Source organism: Cherax quadricarinatus, chromosome 83 (genome assembly GCF_038502225.1).
Source record: "Cherax quadricarinatus isolate ZL_2023a chromosome 83, ASM3850222v1, whole genome shotgun sequence".
NCBI lineage: Eukaryota > Metazoa > Arthropoda > Malacostraca > Decapoda > Parastacidae > Cherax > Cherax quadricarinatus.
In genome coordinates this window covers 2,783,618-2,806,876 of record NC_091374.1, presented here as the reverse complement: position 1 = coordinate 2,806,876, position 23,259 = coordinate 2,783,618, and the positions used below count along the sequence as shown (strand labels likewise).

At 37.0% G+C, this 23,259-nt stretch overlaps 2 protein-coding genes across 18 annotated transcripts in view; one reads left to right on the top strand and one right to left on the bottom strand.

Annotated features, from left to right (window-relative positions):
- rush (rush hour) overlaps window positions 1–3,465 on the top strand; it is a 57,343-nt gene extending 53,878 nt beyond the window's left edge. For 10 of the 16 annotated variants that reach the window (XM_053796136.2, XM_053796146.2, XM_053796145.2 and 7 more), the window contains one exon: window positions 368–3,465. In XM_053796136.2, the coding sequence (XP_053652111.2) occupies window positions 368–505 (138 nt within the window). In that variant the 3' untranslated portion in view covers window positions 506–3,465. The remainder of the gene's footprint in view (window positions 1–367) is intronic. The other 6 variants (XR_008409031.2, XR_011394320.1, XR_008409030.2 and 3 more) reach the window with 2 other exon arrangements.
- A 2,343-nt stretch (window positions 3,466–5,808) lies between these two features.
- ZnT63C (zinc transporter 63C) overlaps window positions 5,809–23,259 on the bottom strand; it is a 207,291-nt gene continuing 189,840 nt past the window's right edge. For both annotated transcript variants that reach the window (XM_070102694.1, XM_070102695.1), the window contains one exon: window positions 5,809–23,259. This exon is cut by the window's right edge and continues 2,899 nt beyond it. The gene's annotated coding sequence lies outside the window, so the exon portion shown is untranslated.

Here is a 23,259-nt window from a genome sequence, read left to right as displayed (position 1 = left end):
GATGTACAGTTGTTTTTATGCAGTTGTATATACCAACATTTCAGCTAACCAAATGGCAGTCAGATTTTCTTTTTTCTGTATTTTGACTAACCAGCTTAAGCATTTTGGTGAAGAATGTTGCAGTGTCTGACAAGGTATACATGTATGGTATACACAATACCAACATCTTGTTGGTATTGTATACCATACATGTACGTACATACAAGCTGGTAATGAGTGTAGTTAAGTATGATGTCACTTAATAAAAGATGGAGAGCATTACTTTTCATCTATAAGTCTGGGATGAGGTACTGTAGTATAAAGTCTTCCATTAGTTTCTTTGTATATAGTTTTATGTTTTAAAGTACAGGAATTCCTTGTGTTGCAGACGATGACATTCTACGAGGGGGGTGAGGCAAGCAATGGGGATGCTCCGTCCGTGTTAGATGCCTCGGTTGACAAAACATCAACGCCCGACACCTCTATGAATGAAACGACAGATACCCCTCAGATGCTAGATCATTAACCAAGAGGCCTTACAAAACTCATTCAGAATAATTTAGAACTTTTATTCCAGCAGACAAAAGAACGAGTCTTTGGAATATTTTGAATTGTTCTTAGCCTGTTAATTATAAGTGTTCAAGATGCAGAACAATACTTTGTCAAACCTTGTTTTCTTGGTTTTGAAATATAAGATGTTTTAGACAATGCAGTTAGATCTGAAAAACTGAAATTACTTAAGATGTCTATATTGAACAAAGTTTAAAAAAAAAATGTTGGATTATAAATTTGTGATATTAAATTTACAAATATATATTTAGTGTATATATGTTGGGGAAGGTTTACCATAAGTAACAGGCATGTTTGTAATTTGAATAATGTACTGTATTGTATTCAGTGTTTCATGAAAAATGTAGGAATCTAGTATAAAAGTTTACTGAAAGTTCTTGCTACTTTTGAATGGGAAACCTTAATGCAAAATTTATAAAAGATTTAATAATTGGTTTACCTTAAAACTTCAGTTGCATAGATGAAAATAAAATATAATTTTATCAACAAGCTGGTTTGCTTCAAATATATAATTAAGCTTTGGTTCAAGAAAAAGTATTTTGTACTGTAGATGCTGCTAATTTGGATAGCTTCATTACTTTGTGTTAGGAGTACCCTAATAACTTTTCATATATATTATCCTGCCTCATACTATCTAATGATAATGATGACCTTATGTACCACATGTTTTTGCTTTGGTATGGTAGTATTTTTGGATAATAGTCTTATGTACTACATTCTTGCTTTTGGTATGGTAAGATTTTCAAACTTTCATACACCTGGAATTAACTTGTAGGAAAACAATTAAATACAGTATTTGCTTTATGTGCCGTCACAGTTTTGATTTGGATGGTTTATCGGTAGCATTATTTTATTGTTGTAGGTTAATGAGTGTGAATTGTTCTTCCAGTTCCAAGTGCACCAGAGTGGTCATTATTAACCAACAGTAAAAAGAGGAGAGATGATCTAGAAAAGTTCAAAAAACAGCACATGTGTTTTAAGTCATTCTTTGGCAATAAGGCAGTTTATATTTTAAATTATTTTTCTTTTTTCCTCATTAATCTATTGAGAACAAAATACATAATTTCTCTGTTCTAAAATATTTTCTCAATTGTAAATTATTGGTTGGCTTTTTTAGAGAGAATATAAAGTGAATCTAAGATTTGGATTTTTTTTAATGGTCAGTATGAGAAGTATTAACATTTTGTCTTGCAAAAATTCTTTGTAGCTATATTTCTAGCTGATACATGGCAGTAAAACTATAGGGCAATACACTGAGTAGCTTTGAAGATGGAATTTTGTTACAGTATCAAGCATGAACCAGTAAGTTCAATCCATTATATAGATATCTCTTTTTTAGATCTGTATAACATGTCAGTGATTATAAATTTTTTGAATGCAATTTTTCAATTTATATGTTACATATCTATAGCTGCATTATTCATATATATATTCTCTTCACTCATATTCACAGCATAGTATTAGCTAATATTCATAAAATTAATTCTGTAGTTATGTAAGACAGATTGTTTACTTCTACTATTCATTATGCCTAGTGTAAATGTATGAATTTGGCAAATATTTTTTAGTATTGCATAGTGTCACTGTTCATAGCAAAGTATCTTATAGTATTCATGAACTGTTTCAGTAAGGGATAAATATTCCATTGAACCTACCTTGATGTAAATCCAAGGAATAGCTTATCATATGATATAATAGAATTGGATGCATTCCATGTCATACATATTTCACCTTATTCACTGATTCTGTACATGTCACTGGGAATGTAGTCAACACTACATGTATCAAGTACTAAAAGACATTCAACACACTTATGTTGATGGTTACAAATGAATCTTATCTTCATGAGTGACATTTAAATTCTTCTGTTGGGCAGTGTGATTGGTTTATAATCCAACATTATGAAAGACTAAGAATGATAAGATGCATATTGCATCAGGAAACACAAATACTGTACGTATAAATCTGTATTTTAGTCACTGGTGTGTTAAGTAATTGGTATGAGCACTTTTCTTTTATAGTAAACTACAGCTTTGCCCTCTATTAAGTGTACATGGGTGAGTGTATATACAGAATTAAATTTTAATTGTCACTTTGGTGATGTAGAGATTATACATTGTGTAGTAATTTTCAGTCTCACAATAAGTGCCCTCCAGAGTTTGTGCCTTGTGTGTGAAGTGATAAAACATTATTATGATTCAAGTTATTGTTGCATAATGTAATTCAGGATTTTATGTACCAAGTCTTCAGTATGTAATATATCACCACTATTTTGACATTCCAATTTCCAACATTCAGGAGATATGTGATAGCACAGCTAACAGTTTAAAGATTTTGGTTAATCTTGGTGATTAAATTATTATTCGTGTAGATACAATTTCATACAAAAATATATTTAAGGTGATACAGATGGTGCCTTATAAAGAGCTACTTAGATATGTTGAAATTAAATTTCAAACAGGCTTTTGGAGGTGAACTTTTAAAATATAAGAGTGAAGGATATTTGCATTTAATTCCCTCCAGTATTGTCTTGGTCTCATTTTATGAATTTCTCAAAAAGCCCTTTTTACCGGTAGCCTGTCAGAATTTCACTAGGAAAACTTTGTTAACTTCTCACTGTATGCTCGTGCCTCACAAGTGAATCTATTTAATGTATTGGATACTTCTTTATAAAGATAACCAGGTAAAATCCTGACTAAAATACATGTTTTACTAGCTTAATTGCTTTTGTACATGCATTTTAAGAAACATTACTTGGATATTGTAACTTGGTTGTTTTACTTAATTGATTATTCTAGTAAAGCATGTTCATACAGCTGATATATTGTATATTAAATCATATAATTGTTAAAATTGTCTTCCAGGTTGGTCTGGGATTATATTTCATAATTAATTTGATAATAAATGCTTCTCTCATATTAATTTTATTGAAACCTTGGATTATTTTTGCAATAGTCTTTGATATTTATATATTAACTTATTAATACAGGTACAAGAGGTCCAACTTACAAATGCCCCACTACAAATATGCCAACAAGTATGTAAGAAAGAAACTGGGTGCAAAGCAAAGCTGCATTATTGATGTTTTGCTCTGGGCAGAGCTGTATCAAGATACTAGACGTACTGTGTCAGGTCATTATATACAGGTGAGTGGTGAAGCAAGTTGGAACCATCCATAACCTGTTAAGTTTTTTCCATGTGAAAAAAGCTTGGAAAATAGCTTAGCAATGCTAAATTTCCCTTGAGTCTGCTCTAGTGTTGAAGGTTTGTATTATTATTATTAATTTATTATTTGTAATTGAAACATGTGTTTTAAATGTTATTCAGCTCTGTATGACCCTTGTGGTTTTAGTGCTTAGCTATGATTTTAATATGTAATAAGTTAAATGTTACATAAAGGAAGTGGAGTTTACAAAGTGTGGGGATAACAAAACAAGAATTCAAAAGAGTTGTGGAATTATTGAGGTATTTGGGCATTTAGAGAGGATAGTGCAGAATAGGATGAAGAGGCTGTATAAATCTGGGATGCGAGTTGTCCCAGAAAGGGCTGGAGTGAGGAAGGAGGTAAAGGTTTTGAGTGGTAGGGGCTGAACAGCCAACAGGCTTGTAAGAGCATGTTAGAGTGGAGTGGAAACAAGCAGTTTTTATGACCTTTACATGCTATTCGGGTGTGTGAAATATAACATTTACCAAGGGACTCGGAAAAATCAGTTAGCTGAACTCGTTTTGAAGGTGGGAAGTTTGAAGTGTCATTACTCTTCTGGTATGACTATAATTGAATGAATGGCAGTGAATGTGTTTCATCTTTATCTCTTGAGTCACTCTACCTCATTGATAGACAAGATTAAACCCAAATAGGTCACACAACAAAAGTCTGTAATTGCTGCCTTAAACAGTCTTGCATTTTTTTTATAACGAGTTCATGTGTTTATTGAAGTGTGCATGTTAGTCTTTAACAGGCAGTTCTGATTCCGAGGTTTACACACATACTTATGGTTGAGGATTTTGGGAGATTCGGAAAAGAAGCTGAAAAGGTTGGTAAACAAATTTGGTAGGGCATGTAAAAGAAGGAATTAAAAGGAAACAGAAAAGAGCAGAATGATGAGTATCAAAAAATATAGGCAATGAAAGATTCAATATTAGATTGGAAGAATGGAATATGGAGGAAGTAAATGTGTTCAAATATTTGTGATTGGACTTGAAGTCAGATAGTTCTGAGAGACGAGTTGAACCATGGAACTGATGAAGGGAATAAGGTGGGTGAAGTATCGAGGCATTTGTGTGACAAAAAACTTTATACATGGAGGCAAAAAGGAGAATGTACCAGAGTATACTGGTATCAACTGGGTATGAAGAATGGGTTTTGAATGTTGCAGTGAAAAGGCTGAACACAGTAGAGATGTATGTTTGAGGGTAATGTGTGGTGTACATATGCAGAGAATTAGAAGTTTGGAGATTAGGAAATGTGGAGCTACCAAAAGTATTATTCAGAGGGCTGAGATGGGGTGTTGGACATTTAGAGAGGATGGAGAAAAACAGGATGACCAGGAGGGTGTATAGCAAGGTGGAGAATGAACAGAAATTGGGAGTACCCAGAAGTGCACGTTCATTGCATGACTCATCAGAAGAGGGGTTTAATTGCTTTAAAAGAACATAAAGATAGGAAATAGACTATATGGCTTAGTTTGGATTTTTGTAGATAAATACATACAGGGTAAAACTAGGACACCAACATTTGGAACTCTCCCAGATTCTCCCTCTATTTTCTGATATTCCATTGTAGAATTTACACTACTGTACTTACTAGTAATACAGTGACAGGGTAAGCAGGGTTGGTGGTTATGGACTAGAGTGGATGGTAAAATGGATGCAAGATGGTAAGTAATAAGAGATATGTGTGGTGTGGTTTTGTGTGTTAAGTAGTATGCAATGTCATTTGTAAGTGTAGATGGTGGTAAGTCACTAACAATAGAAGGGAAGGTCTCATGAGGCAGAGATGTTGGTGTTAGTATGTTAGTGTACTCAGTCATGTGGTGTTTGTGTTAAGATATAGAAGAGAGGTCCAATAGTTTTTCCACATTTGAAATGAGGTTTATCGAGGTCCATTTCTGGCTTTCCTCCAGATATGCTGTTATGGCTTCATGTCTCTGGAGGCAGAAAAGTGGAAGACAAAGTAATGTGTTGTTATTTTGAAAATGTTAAAAAATGCTCATTATTGCTGTACAAGTCAATAACAGTGGAGTGAAGAAAAGACAAGAATAAAAAATAAATATATTATAAAATTGTATGGCCACATTTCTGAGTCTACCCGTTAATAAAGGAAGAACAGTGGATCCACACACTTGGTTACAGAATTTGTATAAACTTTTTTCATCCCTACCAAAGACTTTAATTGATTACACTGTTGCAAGGTAATGTAACTTGAAAATGCTAATGTGATTACTGGTGTTATTTGATTATTGCTAAATGTTACTATAACACTGATTATCTACAAGATGTGGCATCCTAGTCGGATAAGCACTGTCATGTCAGTTTTTAATGTTTTTTTTTTTTCATGTTTTTTGCACTTTGAAGGATACACCATTTTTGTAATTTAAATGCTGAATTTACAAGCTTGGATTAAAGCAGTCACCATAAAGAGTTAATCACAGAATATAAGAGCTGTGCTTCAGCACAAGTTTGATAAGACCTGCCTAAGATGCTTTCCAACTTAAAAAAAAAAAGCATATATGGGTAGGAAATCTAAAGAATCGAGACACAGTACAATGCATTTCTAGACTTTAGATTAACACACACACATACCTAATGCCTCTGAATCACAATGCTGTATTACAATTCTATATATGAATCAAGAAATCGTTTTTCATTGTGGAGATTTGTGAGGCTGGAGTTGAATGACCCCCACAGGTTTAGTGCTTTTTGTGAATATAATGTGAGGAAGAATATTTATGCAAACATTTTTGTCCAATCAACAGGAATAATGTTAAATAGTATTGTATTGATAAATAATCACAAACACATTACACTATGAACATGTAAATAAATTATAAACTGTACACAAACACTTTAGAACATAATGGATCTCTAAGCATTACAAAAATACTGAAAAACTATCTTTTGTACATCTCAAAGTACATATCTGCCTAATGCAAACTTGCTGCTCTTTGACAAATAATTTTATTTTTAATGTACTGTACTAAATCTACAAGTGAACTCGCTTGTAGATTGTATATAGTTTAGTTACATATTTACTTTTCAATTTTTGGTAGAATTTGTCACTATGTAGACAGTGTACAGACACCAGTGTCTACTTCTATGGTTTCTACCATTAATCAAAATACATGAGTTTAATTATTTAATTTCACATTTTAAGGGTAGATTCAACTGCTGTTGTATCAACAATTGTTGTTGTTGAAACAACTCTCGATAAATTTAAATTGACCTATAACAGACACAGCAGAATTTATCTAAAAAAAAAAAAATGTATAAATTTTAGTGGAATTAGATGAGGTTTCTAAGTTAGTTTTTGTTCAGAAATAAATATCTTTATACATACATTCTTTTGGACTAGCCACAAGAGTGAAAATGGAGCTAACACTGTAAACTGCTTAAATAGTAAAATGTTCTACATATAACTGTCGATTTTGACTGGAGGTATAAGTAAAAATATGCTTAGGTATAAACCTGCACTCCTTTTTTTTATTTTCAAAAGGGGAAGGATTAAACCTGTAGGTGCATATAGCACCTTGGGAGTAGGAGGCATTCAGATTTGATCCAAGGAAGAGGCAGGCATGCCAGTCCAGTTCCTTGGATCAAGAGTTCCGAGTGGGCTGAAGTTTATCATGTCCGTGTTATTCAGTCAACCTTTGGCAATTTCAGTAAAGTCAAATAAGGTATGAATTTTATTTGTAAATAATTTATATCACACAATACAATGCAGTAACAATAATGCTCGGCAGCTAGTTATTCTTCCCCTCACATAATTTTCACAGCAGCCAGACTTGTTATGATGTGAGCTAGCCACAACGTAAAGAAATAGTCAGTTTTTAAATGTCTGAATTTTCAGCCCTTAATATACAATTAGGGTGGTTCTTGTAATGGGTTTTTTACATACAATAATTGGGAAATAAAAGGGTGTGTATACCTTAAATCAAGAGCTCCTCTGCACTTGTTAGCAAGCATATAACAATGAATGTCGACTTACCAAACATATGGGAAGTTTACTGTACTGCAAAGTGGTAAAAATGTACATGTTAATTTTCCTCTTTTTGACAACTAATTTCAATGTTGCTAAATAAATTTTACACCGTGGTCCCTTGTGCATCAGAAGAATTATCTCAATAGCAGTGAAAACTCAATTTAACATACATGTGCTTAAGAAATGTGGAAACAACATCCACTGAGCCAAATGATGCAGAATCACAAAGTCCACTCATTAAAGAATTGTCCTTTGTTACAATCACGGGAAAATCTCGCTTCTGTCCCCACAATCGTCATTATTGGCCATCAGCTTCCCTTCATTAGCCTGTTAAATTGAGGACTTACTACATTACTGTTAAAACCAAACTAAAATTTTAAACTGCTAACATAACTGCACAGATAATTTTCCAAATACAGTCCTAATTAATTAAACTTAATGTCCTTAGTCATGCTAACCCCAGAGGGAAAGGAAGGCATTCAGGTTCAATCCAAGAAAGGAAAGATCAGGTTTACTTCCTTCCATTTTGGGTCCCTCACTGGCATTAAGGAACCTTTCTTGAAAGATCAAATGTATTTGGTAATTAATTACAACAATCTAGTACAATACTTTCACCATATAGAGTACAGTGTAACCTCAAATTTCGAACATATCACTTTTCGAACTCTTCGAAAATAGAACCCTTTTTTCTAACCAACTTTGTCCCTATTATCGAATTCGCCCCTATTTTCGAACTGCCGGGTACCGGACCTGTCCGGCAGCCTGCTCTGTCTGCGTCCCCACGCAGGCGCCGAAAGCCAGTCTGGCTTTGTTGATGCTTGAGTGAACACTAACCTGTGCTCTCTTTTTAACATTTTACGATTATTTCGTTGTGTTTAGTGCTTGTGGGACTGTGAAATAAGCTACAATGGGCCCAAAGAAACTTGCTAGTGGTACCCCTGTGGTAAAGAAAGTGAGAAACACCATAGATGTGAAGAAGGAAATAATACAGAAGTGGAATGATGTCCAAATGTTTGTGGAGAAGTACCACCCTGAGCAAGCTGAAACAAGCCATCTTTGCAACAAGTTCAGCGACAGAACCATGTCCCATTTTAGGGAAATCTTAGAGGCACCAGAAACAGAGGACTGTGGACAGCTATTTTGTGAGACAGGGGTCCAGTGACTCTCAAGCTGGTCCTAGTGGCATTAACCCTTTGAGGGTTTCGGCCGTACTAGTACGGCTTACGACCCAGGGTTTTTGACGTACTAGTACGCCTAAATTCTAGTGCCCTCAAATCTAGTGGGAGAAAGCTGGTAGGCCTACATATGAAAGAATGGGTCTATGTGGTCAGTGTGCATGGTATAAAAAAAAATCCTGCAGCACACAGTGCATAATGAGAAATAAAAAACTTTGACCGTTTTTTTTTTTGGAATAAAACAGCGACTTTGCACTGTATTTTCGTATGGTATTTATTGTTGTATTCTAGTTTTCTTGGTCTCATTTTATAGAATGGAAGACATATTACAGAAATTGAGATGATTTTGACTGGTTTTACAATGAAAAGTACCTTGAAATTGAGCTCAATGTAGCAGAAATGTTCGATTTTTACCAAAGTTCAAAAGTAAACAAATCATGCCAAGCGTCCAATACACGTCAACTGGTGAGTCTAATATTCTTTTGCAAGTGCGCCAATATTATTTATAACATTTTTTACACTAATGCAGTAGTCTGTATAACAGTAAATCTTCTATTTTTTGTGAGAATAAAAATTCAAAGTGGAAAGCAAAAGAATGTAAGAGGGGCCTTGAGACGTGACTAATGAACAGAGGAAATGTCATTTTAGTGCCAAGAAAGTCTGTCTTGTTTATTCTAGACCCTATTCGGAAATTGGCATCTTTTGAAATTTGTGTGAAATTGGCAAAGTTGCTAAATTCTGACCACTGTACTGGATAGTTGAAATTGGTAAATGGGTGGTTTCTTGTACTCATTCGATAGAAAAAATGGAGTTATAGCGAAATATTCATGTTTTCTGTCGACTGGTACAGTGGAATTGGCCAAAAATGGGGCTCAAAATTGCCGATATGTAAATATCGCCGAAACCGCTAACTTCACGAGAGCATAATTCCGTAAGTTTTCCATCAAATTTCATAATTTTGGTGTCATTATGATCGGGAAAAGATTCTCTATCTTTTCATAAGAAAAAAAAATTTTTTTTTTTTTAATTTGGTCGGCCCTCAAAGGGTTAAAAGACAGAAGGGGAAGTAACCCCAGAGAGGGCTTTGATACCTGAAGTCCTCATGGAGGGGGATTCTCCTTCCAAACACTAACCCCAACTCTCTCTCTCCTCCTCCCTATCTTCCAGATGCCATCACCAATCTTCAATAAAGGTAAGTAAAATGTTATTTTATATATTTATTTAAATTTATTAATACATAATTGAACACTATATTTGTTGTGTGTATGTAAAACTATAATTAATCTCTATAAAATGTATTTTTTTTTTTTTTTTGTGAATATTTTTGGGTTTCAGGAATGGATTAATTTTATTTCCATTGTTTCTTATGGGAAATATTGCTATGCTTTTCAGACATTTTGAATTTAGAACTAACTCCTGGAACGGATTAAGTTCGATATTTAAGGTTCCACTGTACTTGGAAATTTTACTACTGTATGAGACAGAGCATTTTACAATATACATTTAATGTAGCTAAAGTTAGCCCTTCTGTGGTCTAGGATCAAACCTGAATAACTCCCATTCCCCAGTCATTGTATCACCCTTACAGGCTCATTGCATCACTTGGAAAATATTATAAAAAAAAAAAAAAAATTGTTAGTTCAGTGGTAACAGCAACATTCACGTATTACTACTTACTGCCTAATAATAGCAGAGTCCAGTTATGTTTGAGAGTTAAGACTTACCAACTTGTTCAGTTTAAACAGCTTTATCAAGTTCAGAGTGAAACAATCTTTATATAAAGGACTGCTCTGAATACAAAGTGTCTTCCTAGATGATCATCCAACTACAGTGGCACCTTGACTTACAAGTTTAATTCATTCCATGACTGAGCTCGTAACTCAATTTTCTCTATATGAAATCAATTTTCCTCATTGAAATGCCATTAATCCATTCCAGCCCCCCAAAAAACACCCCAATTTTTTTGTTACATTTTTTTTTTAAATAAGGAAAATGTATTTATAAATAAGAAATATTGTATAAAAACATAATAAAAGAGAATGTAAATAAATAAACTGGTTTTATAAAGTGTACAGTGCTACCTCAGGATACGAACTTAATTCCTTCCAGAAGGTTGTTTGAGTGCTGATACCAAAGGAATTTGTTCCATACGAAATAATGTAAATTAGATTAATCCGTTTCAGACCCCCAAAAATACACTTAAAAAGCACTTGCATAAATACACTTACATAAGTGTTCAAGTTGGGAGCTGTTCATATCCCGAGCTACCACTGTATTTACCTTGGAGATCGGATGACTTGAGCTAATGGAAGATGCTGGCTGACGTGGAGGGTGGAAAAGATGGGCAGAGGAGACTGAAGAAGCACTAAAGTAACAAGACACACTGCAAGTGGAACACACACACACACACTCACACACATTGTACACACACACACACACATGAAGCACTAAACTACAGACCAGTGTCACTGACATGTATAGTATGCAAAATCATGGAGATTATCAGGAGAAGAGTGGTGGAACACCTAGAAAGGAACGATCTCATCAACTGCAGCCAACATGGTTTCAGGGACGGGAAATCCTGTGTCACAAACCTAATGGAGTTCTATGACATGGTGACAGCAGTAAGACAAGAGAGAGAGGGGTGGGTGGATTGCATATTCTTGGACTGCAAGATGGCGTTTGACACAGTTCCACACGAGATTGGTGCAAAAACTGGAGGACCAAGCAGGGATAACAGGGAAGGCACTACAATGGATCAGGGAATACTTGTCAGGAAGACAGCAGCGAGTCATGGTACGTGGCGAGGTGTCAGAGTGGGCACCTGTGACCAGCGGGGTCCCACAGGGGTCAGTCCTAGGACCAATGCTGTTTCTGGTATTTGTGAACGACATGACGGAAGGAATAGACTCCGAAGTGTCCCTGTTTGCAGATGACGTGAAGTTGATGAGGAGAATTCATTCGATCGAAGACTAGGCAGAACTACAAAGGGATCTGGACAGGCTGCAGACCTGGTCCAGCAATTGGCTCCTGGAGTGCAACCCCACCAAGTGCAAAGTCATGAAGATTGGGGAAGGGCAAAGAAGACCGCAGACGGAGTACAGTCTAGGGGGCCAGAGACTACAAACCTCACTCAAGAAAAAAGATCTTGGGGTGAGTATAAGACCAGGCACATCTCCTGAAGAGCACATCAACCAAATAACGGCTGCAGCATATGGGCGCCTAGCAAACCTCAGAACAGCATTCCGACATCTTAATAAGAAATCGTTCAGGACCCTGTACACCGTGTATGTTAGGCCCATATAGGAGTATGCGGCACCAGTTTGGAACCCACACCTAGCCAAGCACGTAAAGAAACTAGAGAAAGTGCAAAGGTTTGCAACAAGACTAGTCCCAGAGCTAAGAGGTATGTCCTACGAGGAGAGGTTAAGGGAAATCAACCTGACGACACTGGAGGACAGGAGAGATAGGGGGGACATGATAACGACATACAAAATACTGAGAGGAATTGACAAGGTGGACAAAGACAGGATGTTCCAGAGATTGGACACAGTAACAAGGGGACACAATTGGAAGTTGAAGACACAGATGAATCACAGGGATGTTAGGAAGTATTTCTTCAGCCACAGAGTAGTCAGTAAGTGGATTAGTTTGGGAAGCGATGTAGTGGAGGCAGGATCCATACATAGCTTTAAGCAGAGGTATGATGAAGCTCACGGTTCAGGGAGAGTGACCTAGAAGCGATCAGTGAAGAGGCGGGGCCAGGAGCTTGGACTCGACCCCTGCAACCTCAACTAGGTGAGTACACATACACACACACAATACATACACATACACATGCTCGGTGGATTTTTGGATGTTGTGGCATTTGCTGCGCCAACTAGTAGCTCATAAGTCAGATTTTGGCTCGCAACTCAAAGCAAAAAATCGACCAAGCCACGGCTTGTAACTCGGAAAACTCGTAAGTTAGGGCATTCATAAGTCAAGGTACCACTTTATTAACTATACAGTGAACTCTCATTTATCCAGGTTGCTGCATTGCAACATCCTAAATTGGATCCCAGACTCGCCTCATTAATCTTGCTCTTATAATTGCCGTTTGCTGGTCAATGTTAGCTATTAGAAATGCATATTGTATCTTGATTAATTTGATCGTACATTATGGTGTAATCAAACAATGTTGATAAGCATTTTTCTGAATGCTGGTAATTTTCATAAGAGACAAGAACCAAGAAAATTACACTTGACCCTTTGAGTGCCGAAAGTGTTAGTTTTCTAAGATGCACTGTTAAGTATAATTCTATAAATAATTGCTAAATGAGCAATTCCAAAATACTGTGTGTGTGTTTCTATACTCCATGATACCCACATGAGGATCCCATGTAGGATTTGACTTTTAAGCAAGATTCCCCATCTAGTACAGAAAGTGGAAGCTGTATTAAAGAGTAAATGATGCAAGCAGCCACCTCTAGCAGCTGTCTTGAGTGGCAGTGCATTGGCAAATGTTGAGAGTTTGTAAGTCAAAGTGCAGTAACACTAGTTATTAATGACCATGAAGTGATGCAAAGTTATTTTGCTTCCTCACAAAATGAATGTAAATGCACTTTACAGTAGTAAAATGAAAATTCACAAACAAATATTTCTAAATAGACTGCTACCTATCAAACCATACCCCCGGCCGGGATTGAACCCACGGTCATAGAGTCTCAAAACTCCAGCCCGTCGCGTTAGCCACTAGACCAGCTAGCCACAATAAGATTCATCCAACTAGGTATATTTCTACACCATAGGAAGGTTAGCACAGGCACCACTGTGACCACAAATGCAAGTTTTTACAGACGAATGACGGGCTGGAGTTTTGAGACTCTATGACCGCGGGTTCAATCCCGGCCGGGGGTATGGTTTGTTTGCAATTGTGTCATTACGATTTCTTGAGTCATGTTGACGGCAGTGAAGGGACTTGAGCTAGAGTTCGTCACGGCCACGCTAGCTGGAGATTCGTCTGTAAAAACTTGCATTTGTGGTCACAGTGGTGCCTGTGCTAACCTTCCTATGGTGTAGAAATATACCAAGTTGGATGAATCTTATTGTGGCTAGCTGGTCTAGTGGCTAACGCGACGGGCTGGAGTTTTGAGACTCTATGACCGCGGGTTCAATCCCGGCCGGGGGTATGGTTTGTTTGCAATCGTGTCATTACGATTTCTTGAGTCATGCTTCCTATCACATTTGGTTCTACAGTATTTTAATGCAAAAGCATAAACATCACTAAAGAATGTTACTTATTTGCCTATTCATTTCCACGGTATTACTAGACAATAGTAGTTATTGGGTTTTTAGCTTATAAATGCATTAAGGTCACACTGTAATACAAAACAATGCAATTTACTTAACGACTAAGTAATTGTAAGCTTGTGTTGCAGCAAACCTGCCAAGACCTATAACCTTTATGTAGTAACTAGTGCAAGACATAAAACTAATTATGAAAAATAATTAGATTTACAATAACACACAATGAGACATCTTGCACAGATGTTATTCACTTTTACTTATCATATTTAATAGCTGTGATCCTTCTACTTCTACATTCCCAATACACAGTACTGTGGTGAGTTATATAAAAATTGCTATGGTAAGCAAATTAGACTGGGAAACGACCGATGTGTTAAAAAAAATTAAAGAGTTCAATAGGATTCTTCTCGACTCTCAAGAAATATTCTGTTAAATGTCGGTTTATTTTGAAGGTTTTGAAATAATTCTCTTGACCTTGAAAATTTCTGGAATAAGTTTAATTTGTTTCAAAGAAGCAGCAGCAGCACTCTACAGATGCAGTTATTGCAAGAACCATTAACATTAATTTACAAAGGTTAGCTACTTCACTGTAAACCTTTTTTTCAAGTCATTTAGCTTTATAAAACTCACAATTTCAATTAGTTTCATCTTCAAATTCTTTTGATGTATCAGCAGTGGCGGCTCGTAGCGCCAGTAATACCTATACTATCATACCGCATCAAACTTCCATTTTTAATCATTTTTATCTCGTTTCAACAAAAAAACAAAAAATTTGCTTATAAAAACAATGGTACCTCGAGTTATGAACTTAATTCGTTCCAGAAGGCTGTTCAAGTGCCAATACTGAACAAATTTGTTCCCATAAGGAATTATGTAAATTAGATTAGTCTGTTTCAGACCCCCAAAAATACACTTACTCTTACATAATTGTGCGAGTTGGGAGCTGTTCGAAACTCCTGGTACCACTGTACACTGAAAACAACATAGAACAGATTTTTCCTGTTCTATATTAGGGTGATGAAGTCATACGTCTGGCAGTGAGCATCTGGGGGGACTGCAGCTCTGCAGCTCCTATGGATGAGCCGTCACTGCATGTCAATAACTAAGTTGCAAATTCAGTGACACAAAATCAAAGAAATTGTTAGATAGTTACACTTCAATGACTGAAAAATAAACTGTGGAAATTATTTTCTAAGCCTACGGAAAATAATATTAATCTGGTTAAATTTGTTTCATATTTCTGTAGTGCTGGTGGTAGCAATCTGTAGGGAGCAGTTACTAAGGGACAACCAGTGGCATGCTCTGCTTTCCATGCCCAAATTTCTAGCTAAAGAAATTCTTGGTGATAATAACGAATATTACCGAGGAAAAAGTCCAATGACAGAATGCTTTTCACAGTACAGTGGACCCCTGGTTATTGGCCGTAATCTGTTCCAGAAGGTCGGCCGATAACCGAATTAATATTTCCCATAAGAATTAATGGAATTACAATTAATCCGTTCCAAAGAAAAATATTCACAAAAAAAAATAATTTTAACAATTATGTAAGTACAGTATTACATACCTTTACTGAAGGCTAATGCTGGCTTCTGGAAGATAGGGAGGAGTTAGTGTTTGGAAGGGAAATCCCCCCTCCATAAAGACTATGTAGCAAAGCCTTCTCTGGGGTTACTTCCCTTCTCTGTCTTTTATTGCCACTAGGACCAGCTGGAGAGTCACTGGACTCCTGTCTCACAAAATAACTGTCCAGAGTGCTCTGTTTCTGGCATCTCTAAGATTTCCCTGAAGTGGGACAGGGTTTTGTCACTAAACATGCTGTAGATATGGCTTGTTTCAGCTTTGTCATGGTGGTGTTTCTCTACAAAAGCTTGCACCCTAGTCCACACTGCACACACCTCTTTAATCTCTGAAGAAGGCACCTCCTTCACTCCCTCTTCCTCCTCCTCTGAAGCAAGTTCCTCAGCTGCAGTCTGTTGCTGTTCGAGATGAAGCTCTTCCAGCTCTTCAGTGGTTAGCTCTTCCCTGTGGTCCTTCACCAACTCTTCCACATCCTTGCCACTCACCTCCAACCCCAGGGACTTCCCCAGTGCCACAATAGAGTCCACTGGGTCGGTAGGGTCAGGGTCAGCCTCAAACCCTTCAAAATCCCTCTCTTGGACACAATCTGGCCACAGTTTTCTCCAAGCAGAGTTCAAAGTCCTGGAAGTTACTCCCTCCCAAGCCTTACCTATAAAGCTTATGCAATGGAGGATAGTGAAGTGATTCCTCCAGAACTCTCTTAGGGTCAACTGAGTGTCCGAGGTCACTTCAAAGCACTTTTGAAACACTGCTTTCGTGTAGTTTTTTTTGAAGTTAGAAATGACCTGCTGGTCCATGGGCTGGAGGATAGGAGTGGCGTTAGGAAGGAAGAACTTCACTGTGATGAAACAGAAGTCCCTAAACACTTGATCTTGCAAGTCTGGAGGATGTGCAGGAGCACTGTCCAGTACCAGGAGGCACTTGAGAGGCAGTTTCTTTTCCAGGAGGCATTTTTTTCACACTTGGGCCAAACACATCATTAACCCACTCTGAAAATTTGCCTTGTGACCCATGCCTTATGATTAGCTTTTCACATCACACACAATCTATTCTTCATGGCATTGTTTTTCTTAAACACTCTGGGATTTTCTGAGTGATACACGAGTAAAGGCTTCACTTTGAAATCCCCACTAGCATTACCAGACAACAAAAGAGTAAGCCTGTCATTCATAGGCTTGTGTCCTAGCAGTGCCTTTTCCTCCTGGGTAATGTAGGTCCTGCTTGGCATTTTCTTCCAAAACAGGCCTGTTTCGTCACAACTGAACACTTGTTGGGGTTCGAATCCTTCAGCCTTTACATAGTCCTGGAATTCGTGAACATACTTTTCAGCTGCACCTTTGTCAGAACTTGTAGCCTCTCCATGCCTTACAACACTGTGTATGCCACTATGCTTCTTAAATCTATCAAACCATCCTTTGCTGGCCCTAAATTCACAAACTGCAGCACTTATTCCAGGCATTTTCTTTGCAAGATCCTCATGCAACTGCTTTGCCTTCTCACAAATAGTAGACTCCACAACACTGTCTCCCACTAATTCTTTTTCCTTAATCCACAATAATAACTTTTCCATCTCTTCCATTATTGGTGGCCTTTGTTTAGTTAGAAAAGTTACTCCTTTTGCAACATTAGCATCTTTGATTTGTTCTTTCTTTGCCAGGATGGATGTAATTGTTGATTTATTCTTGCTGTACATCCTGGCAAGTTCCACCACCTTCATACCACTCTCAAACTTTTTTATCATTTCACGCTTAAATTTCATGGTGTTTCTCACTTTCTTTACCATATCTTTACTAAGAACTTTTTTTGGAGCCATCTTTACTTATTTCACAGTTTCACTGCAAGAAAACCCACTAAAAACAATGGTAAACAAGCAAAATGCTTGGATGTATGAGCAGAAGCTTCCTCAGCCACCGAGAGACAAAGTCAAACTGAAGCACAAGCTGCCCCAGCCGGTGGATGGACACGTCCAAAACGGCCGATAACTGAGCGAACAGCCAATAACCGGGCGCCGAAAAACCCACCAATAACCGAATTGGCCGATAACCGAGGGCCCACTGTATATTAAATTTACTGGATTTCTATTTATGTGGACTTGGGGGGAAAAATGGGTAAATATAAATTAAATTTATAGTTTTTGTCTTATCTGGAAATATCACGTTGATACATCCTGAAGGAGGGTAGGTAGTGATACTGCAAATGAAGTGTTGAGTATTTCAGGGACAACTTTTCAAGCAACAAATGTGTCTATCCAATAAGTTTCAAAAGTCTGGACTCCTATTACACCAGGTTTAAATTCACAAAAATGCAAAATGTTACATACAATAAAAAATGTTAACTAAACAAACATTTTAATTTTGAAGAGAATTTTACAGGGTAAGTAATACTTACCATATTTTCTATGAATACATGCCTATGTTGGAGCAAGTACAGTACATGCAAACAGCTTGACCACGGAGCTGAGTGTTAGACCAGACCGCTGTGCAATGATTTCCTGAGCCATCATCATCACAAGGAGTAAAGTGAGCACTGTAATAAACATAATCTATTTCTTACTTACCCTCAAGGGATGATGGTGATTGGGGGGGAGGGGGGGGACTACTTGAAGATGGTGAAAAACTCTTGATCCAAGATATTGGAGTTAACCTTCCCATTCCTTGGAAGAAACCTGATTACCTCTTAATTTAGCACTTTCCCATAAATATAAACAGGTAAATATAAACTTGAATTACAAATTTATATTTAGTACAATATTACACTTGTAAAATGTTACTGAAGGGTCTAGCATCAAATTTACACAATATATTATAGTCAAGTTAAAATTTACAATCATGTTGGTAAGGATACATGCCACCAACCATCTCCTTGGTAATTGCTATGCTCACAAAAATTACTAAACCTACAAGAGTCATTCAGTGCTGCTTCCTACCAAGCGTGTTGGCAATTGTAATAGTTGCAACTACAGTATTCATCTACATCATAAAATGAAGAAATAAAATACATGTACATTATACGTTTGGAGACTTCAGCAGCACAAAAAAAATCATTATATGGTGATACTGTACACCCTAAATTTTGTAATTGATAAACTTACGTAGAAAAGTCAAATTTACATAAATATATTCAAAAGTTTTTCCATGTACTTCACCTACTTTACTAAATGTTTCTATCTTTTATGCCCATATGCATTATTTTTACATTAAAAATTTCAGTTTTTCCATATGATTTTTGATTTCAAAAACTGTATGTGCAAATATATATTCTAGCATTTGTGCTAATAGATGCAGGGTTTTGGCATTTGAGAAAAGGTTCCTGAAACAGAAGAGGTCGTATGTCTATTGATCTGGATTAACTGCAGTTCAATGTAATGCCTCAGTGGGAGATGGTCAGTGTGTTAATAAATTAATAAATAATAATAATAATTTTATTTACCTGTGCTTTATGTGTGACCAATTTTAAGATCTCTTCTACGTCCATAGCACAGCCTGAGACTGGGCTTCTCTGTTGACCACCAGGTAAACCAGACTGTGCTACAAGTTAGCAAACCCAGAAAGCCATCATAACCAGGATGACTTGGTACTTGCAGCAGGAAGCTGTTCTATTTCTTGAAACCTACCTTCATTACAGCAGTAGTTGCAATATCTGCTAGTAGTACGTTGTTGCTTCTTGGGCTACAGATGTTGTCACAGTATTCTGTAAATGTTCTCATAGCCTCCCTGATCTTCATCAGGATATTACAAATCCTCCATATCCTTCATACTAGTACTGCAGTGTGCAAGTTAGGACCAGACTCCCAAAGTATCTTCCATGAAACAATGTAAGTGCTTTGAGGCATTCCCAATAGTTTGGATATTTTATTGATTCTATGCAGTATATGATCTCTGTACATTTTCCAGCTCTGCTATCTCTCCTGCCTTAAACACCACTGTAAGCATAAAATAATATTCAAGTTATTAGAACACATGTGATTTGAATAGTACCATCATTAACATTGCTTCTCTGGTTATCAAAGTTCTCATAGTCCACACTGTCATTTGCTAGCCCTTAACCACATTTGCCTTAATAAACTTGCCAAATGACAGACCCTAATGTAATTATTCTCAAAGTATTTTTCACTGTTCCTTATTCTATGATATTTCTGCCTGCACACTATGCTCATTTTGAAGTCTTTATACTCTCATATCAAAGTGATTGAAATTTGTCACCGATGAACATAATATTACTTCTGTTTGCCTACTGGAAGACTTTGTTGATATCCGTACTTGTTTCTGTTTGTATTCATGGGGAAGCACTAAACCTAAGATGACTTTCATAAGTATGTGGTTAGTGTACTTGTCTAAGTCTGCTGTGATTATAAGAAACTAAGGGAGCTAGAACCATGCCTTGGATACTGAATTTTGTCACTTTGCTGAGACAAGAGTATGATGCCATTTACTGCTATTCTTTGTGATCTGATTGTTAGAAATTTGAATAGCCATTTCCTTACTTTTCTTGTTATACATATTGTCCTCAGTTAATAAGCTATTAATGGCTGCATTTGTCAAATACATTTGAAAAATCTATTTAGATTCCATCAGCATTTTGCTGCTTATCTAATAGTTGTGATAAGCAAAATCTTCCTGCTGTAAAGCCATCATGACTTAGGCTGTAGCTTGTTTCTCCACAAAATCAGTAATTTGGCATCTTAAAACCCCTTTCAGAGATTTCTGTGTGTGATGATAGTATTACTGACCTGTAGTTTTTTGTTACTGCTCTGCTGCCTCATTGTGAAGACGAACTATGGCTGCACTTTATACAGCTCTTGAGACTGTTTAAGAGCAATGTGTGGAATGAATATCATACAGACAATTCAGAGCATGGAAATTAGAAGTGTGTGTGGCACTACCACAGAAATAATTCAGGGTTGTTGAGAGGGTTGAGGCATTTAAAGAGGATGGAATAAAAGAAGACAATCAAGTGGGTGTATAAATCTGGGGTAGAAGAAGGGGTAGGAGTTGTCTCATGAAAGGATGAAGGGAAACAGGGGGTGAAGGGGGTTTTGAGTGCAAGGAGCTTGAGCATTCAGCAGGCACATGTGAACATGCTGATAAATTAGACACATGTGCAACACTTCGGTATCTTTACTGAGGAATGCTTCACCACACAGTGGCTTCATCAGTAGTCAGTCCTTCAGCCTGCAGCTGATGTAATCTTTCCAAGATTGATGGGCTGATTACATCATACCCACCATACCTTGGTGGGAAACAGCCAGTATAGTAAAAAAAATTAAACAGTATGTACTCATTTTAAATCTTTCTATTTAACCCTTAAACTGTCCAAACATAGATCTACGTTGATGTGAGTAGCCCTCTGAACATAGATCTACGTTTTATTTTTATATGCTTTCAAACGGAGAAAATAAAGGTTGGAGCACTACGCACATGAACGTGGATCTACGTTTGGACAGGTTAAGGGTTAAATAAGTACGTATTACCCCTTTTTTGTAATGATAATGTGCATTTTCATCTATAACTTTTCTCTAGAAAATGATGAAACACAAGCAAAACTATTTTGGACACAAATAAGTTACAATAACTACCTTGCTTGACATATCAGCACCAGTGTTTAATATCATTTTTTTTCTTTTTTCCTTTAACCCCTTGACTGTCACAACCCCCAATCCTGAGGTGTCTCCTAGTGTTGCAAAATTCAAAAAAAAAAAAATTCTTTCTTATGAAATGATAAGAGAATCTTTTCCCTGGAGACCTGGACCTGGAGAGAGTTCCGGGGGTCAACGCCCCCGCGGCCCGGTCTGTGACCAGGCCTCCTTAGGTCAGTGTCCCAGGATGCGACCCACACCAGTCGACTAACACCCAGGTACCCATTTTACTGATGGGGAACATAGACAACAGGTGGAAAGAAACACGTCCAATGTTTCTACTCTGGCTGGGAATCGAACCCAGGCCCTCACCGTGTGAAGCGAGAGCGTTAACCACCAGGCCGCCAGAGCCTGGTAATGACATCAAAAAAACGAATTTTGATGGAAAACTGATGGAATTACGCTCTTGCAAAGTTAGCGACCTCGGCGATATTTACAAATCGGCGATTTCGCCCACTTTGAGCCCTATTTTCAGCTAATTCCATTATTTCGGTCGACCTAACTCAGAGCTATTTCTTTAGAACTCCATTTTTTCTATCGATTGAGTACAAGAAACTGCCCATTTACCGATTTCAACTACCCAATAACGTGGTCAGAAATTTGCAATTTGGCCAATTTCGCGAAAATTAAAAAATATGACAATTTCAAAATAAGGTCCAAGATGAACAATGCAGACATTCCTGGCTCTAAAATAACATTTTCTTTGTCCATCAGTCACGTCTCCAGGCCCCTCTGATATTACTCTTGCTTTCTATTTTGAATTTTTATTCAAACAAAAAATAGAAGATTTACTGTTATGCAGACTACTGCAATACTGTAATAATTGTGCAAATAATGTCAACCCAATCATGACTGCATATTAGAATGGCTAGTTGGACATTTATTGGACAATGACATAATTTGTTTACTTTTGAACATCTGCAAAAATCAAACATTTCCCCTACTTTGAGCTCCATTTCCAGGTTCTTTTTATAATAAAACCAATCAAAATCACCTCTATTTCTATAATATGTTTTCCATTCTATCAAATGAGACCAAGAAAACGAGAATACAACCACAAATACTATATGAAAATAGACCACAAAGTTGGCATTTTAATTAAAAAAACGGTCGGAGTTTTTTTTTCTCATTATGCACTGCGTGCTCCAGGATTTTTTTTATATGGTGTACACTGACCACACAGACCCATTCTCTCACATGTGGGCCTACCAGCTTTCTCCTGCTTGATTTGAAGCCGTTAGAATTTATGAGTATACATACATCAAACATGGTACCTCGTAAGACGTCTACATACGACCAAAACAGTCAAAGGGTTAAGAGAACAGTTACTCATATAAAGTGGGTAAAGAGAGACAATGTACAAAGCAAGTGTTTTTTTATCATGAATATGTTTCACTTGGTGTTGAGCTTCATCAAGTCATAACTTGATACTATATTTGTGGGATAGTGTTAAATCTATACAGCACCTGGGAAATAGAAGGTAATCGGGCATGATCCAAGGAAGGGAAGGATATGTCCAAGTCTTTGGATCAAAAGTCCCTCACCAGCACTGAGGGAAGTAGCCTTCAGGAATCTCAAGTCATTCTGGGTCCTTTATACAACATACATCAGGCCCACCTTGGAGCATGCAGCACCAGTATAGGACCCTCACCTGAAACAGCACGGTACAAAACTGGGGAAGGTGCTTAAATATGCAACAAACTTGTTCCTGAGCTATGAGGAGAAGCCAATGGAATTAAATTTATTGGCAATGGAGAACAGACGAACTAGGAGAGACAATAACAATATATAAAATATTCAAGAAATTTATAAGACAGACAGACAGGCTGTCTAGA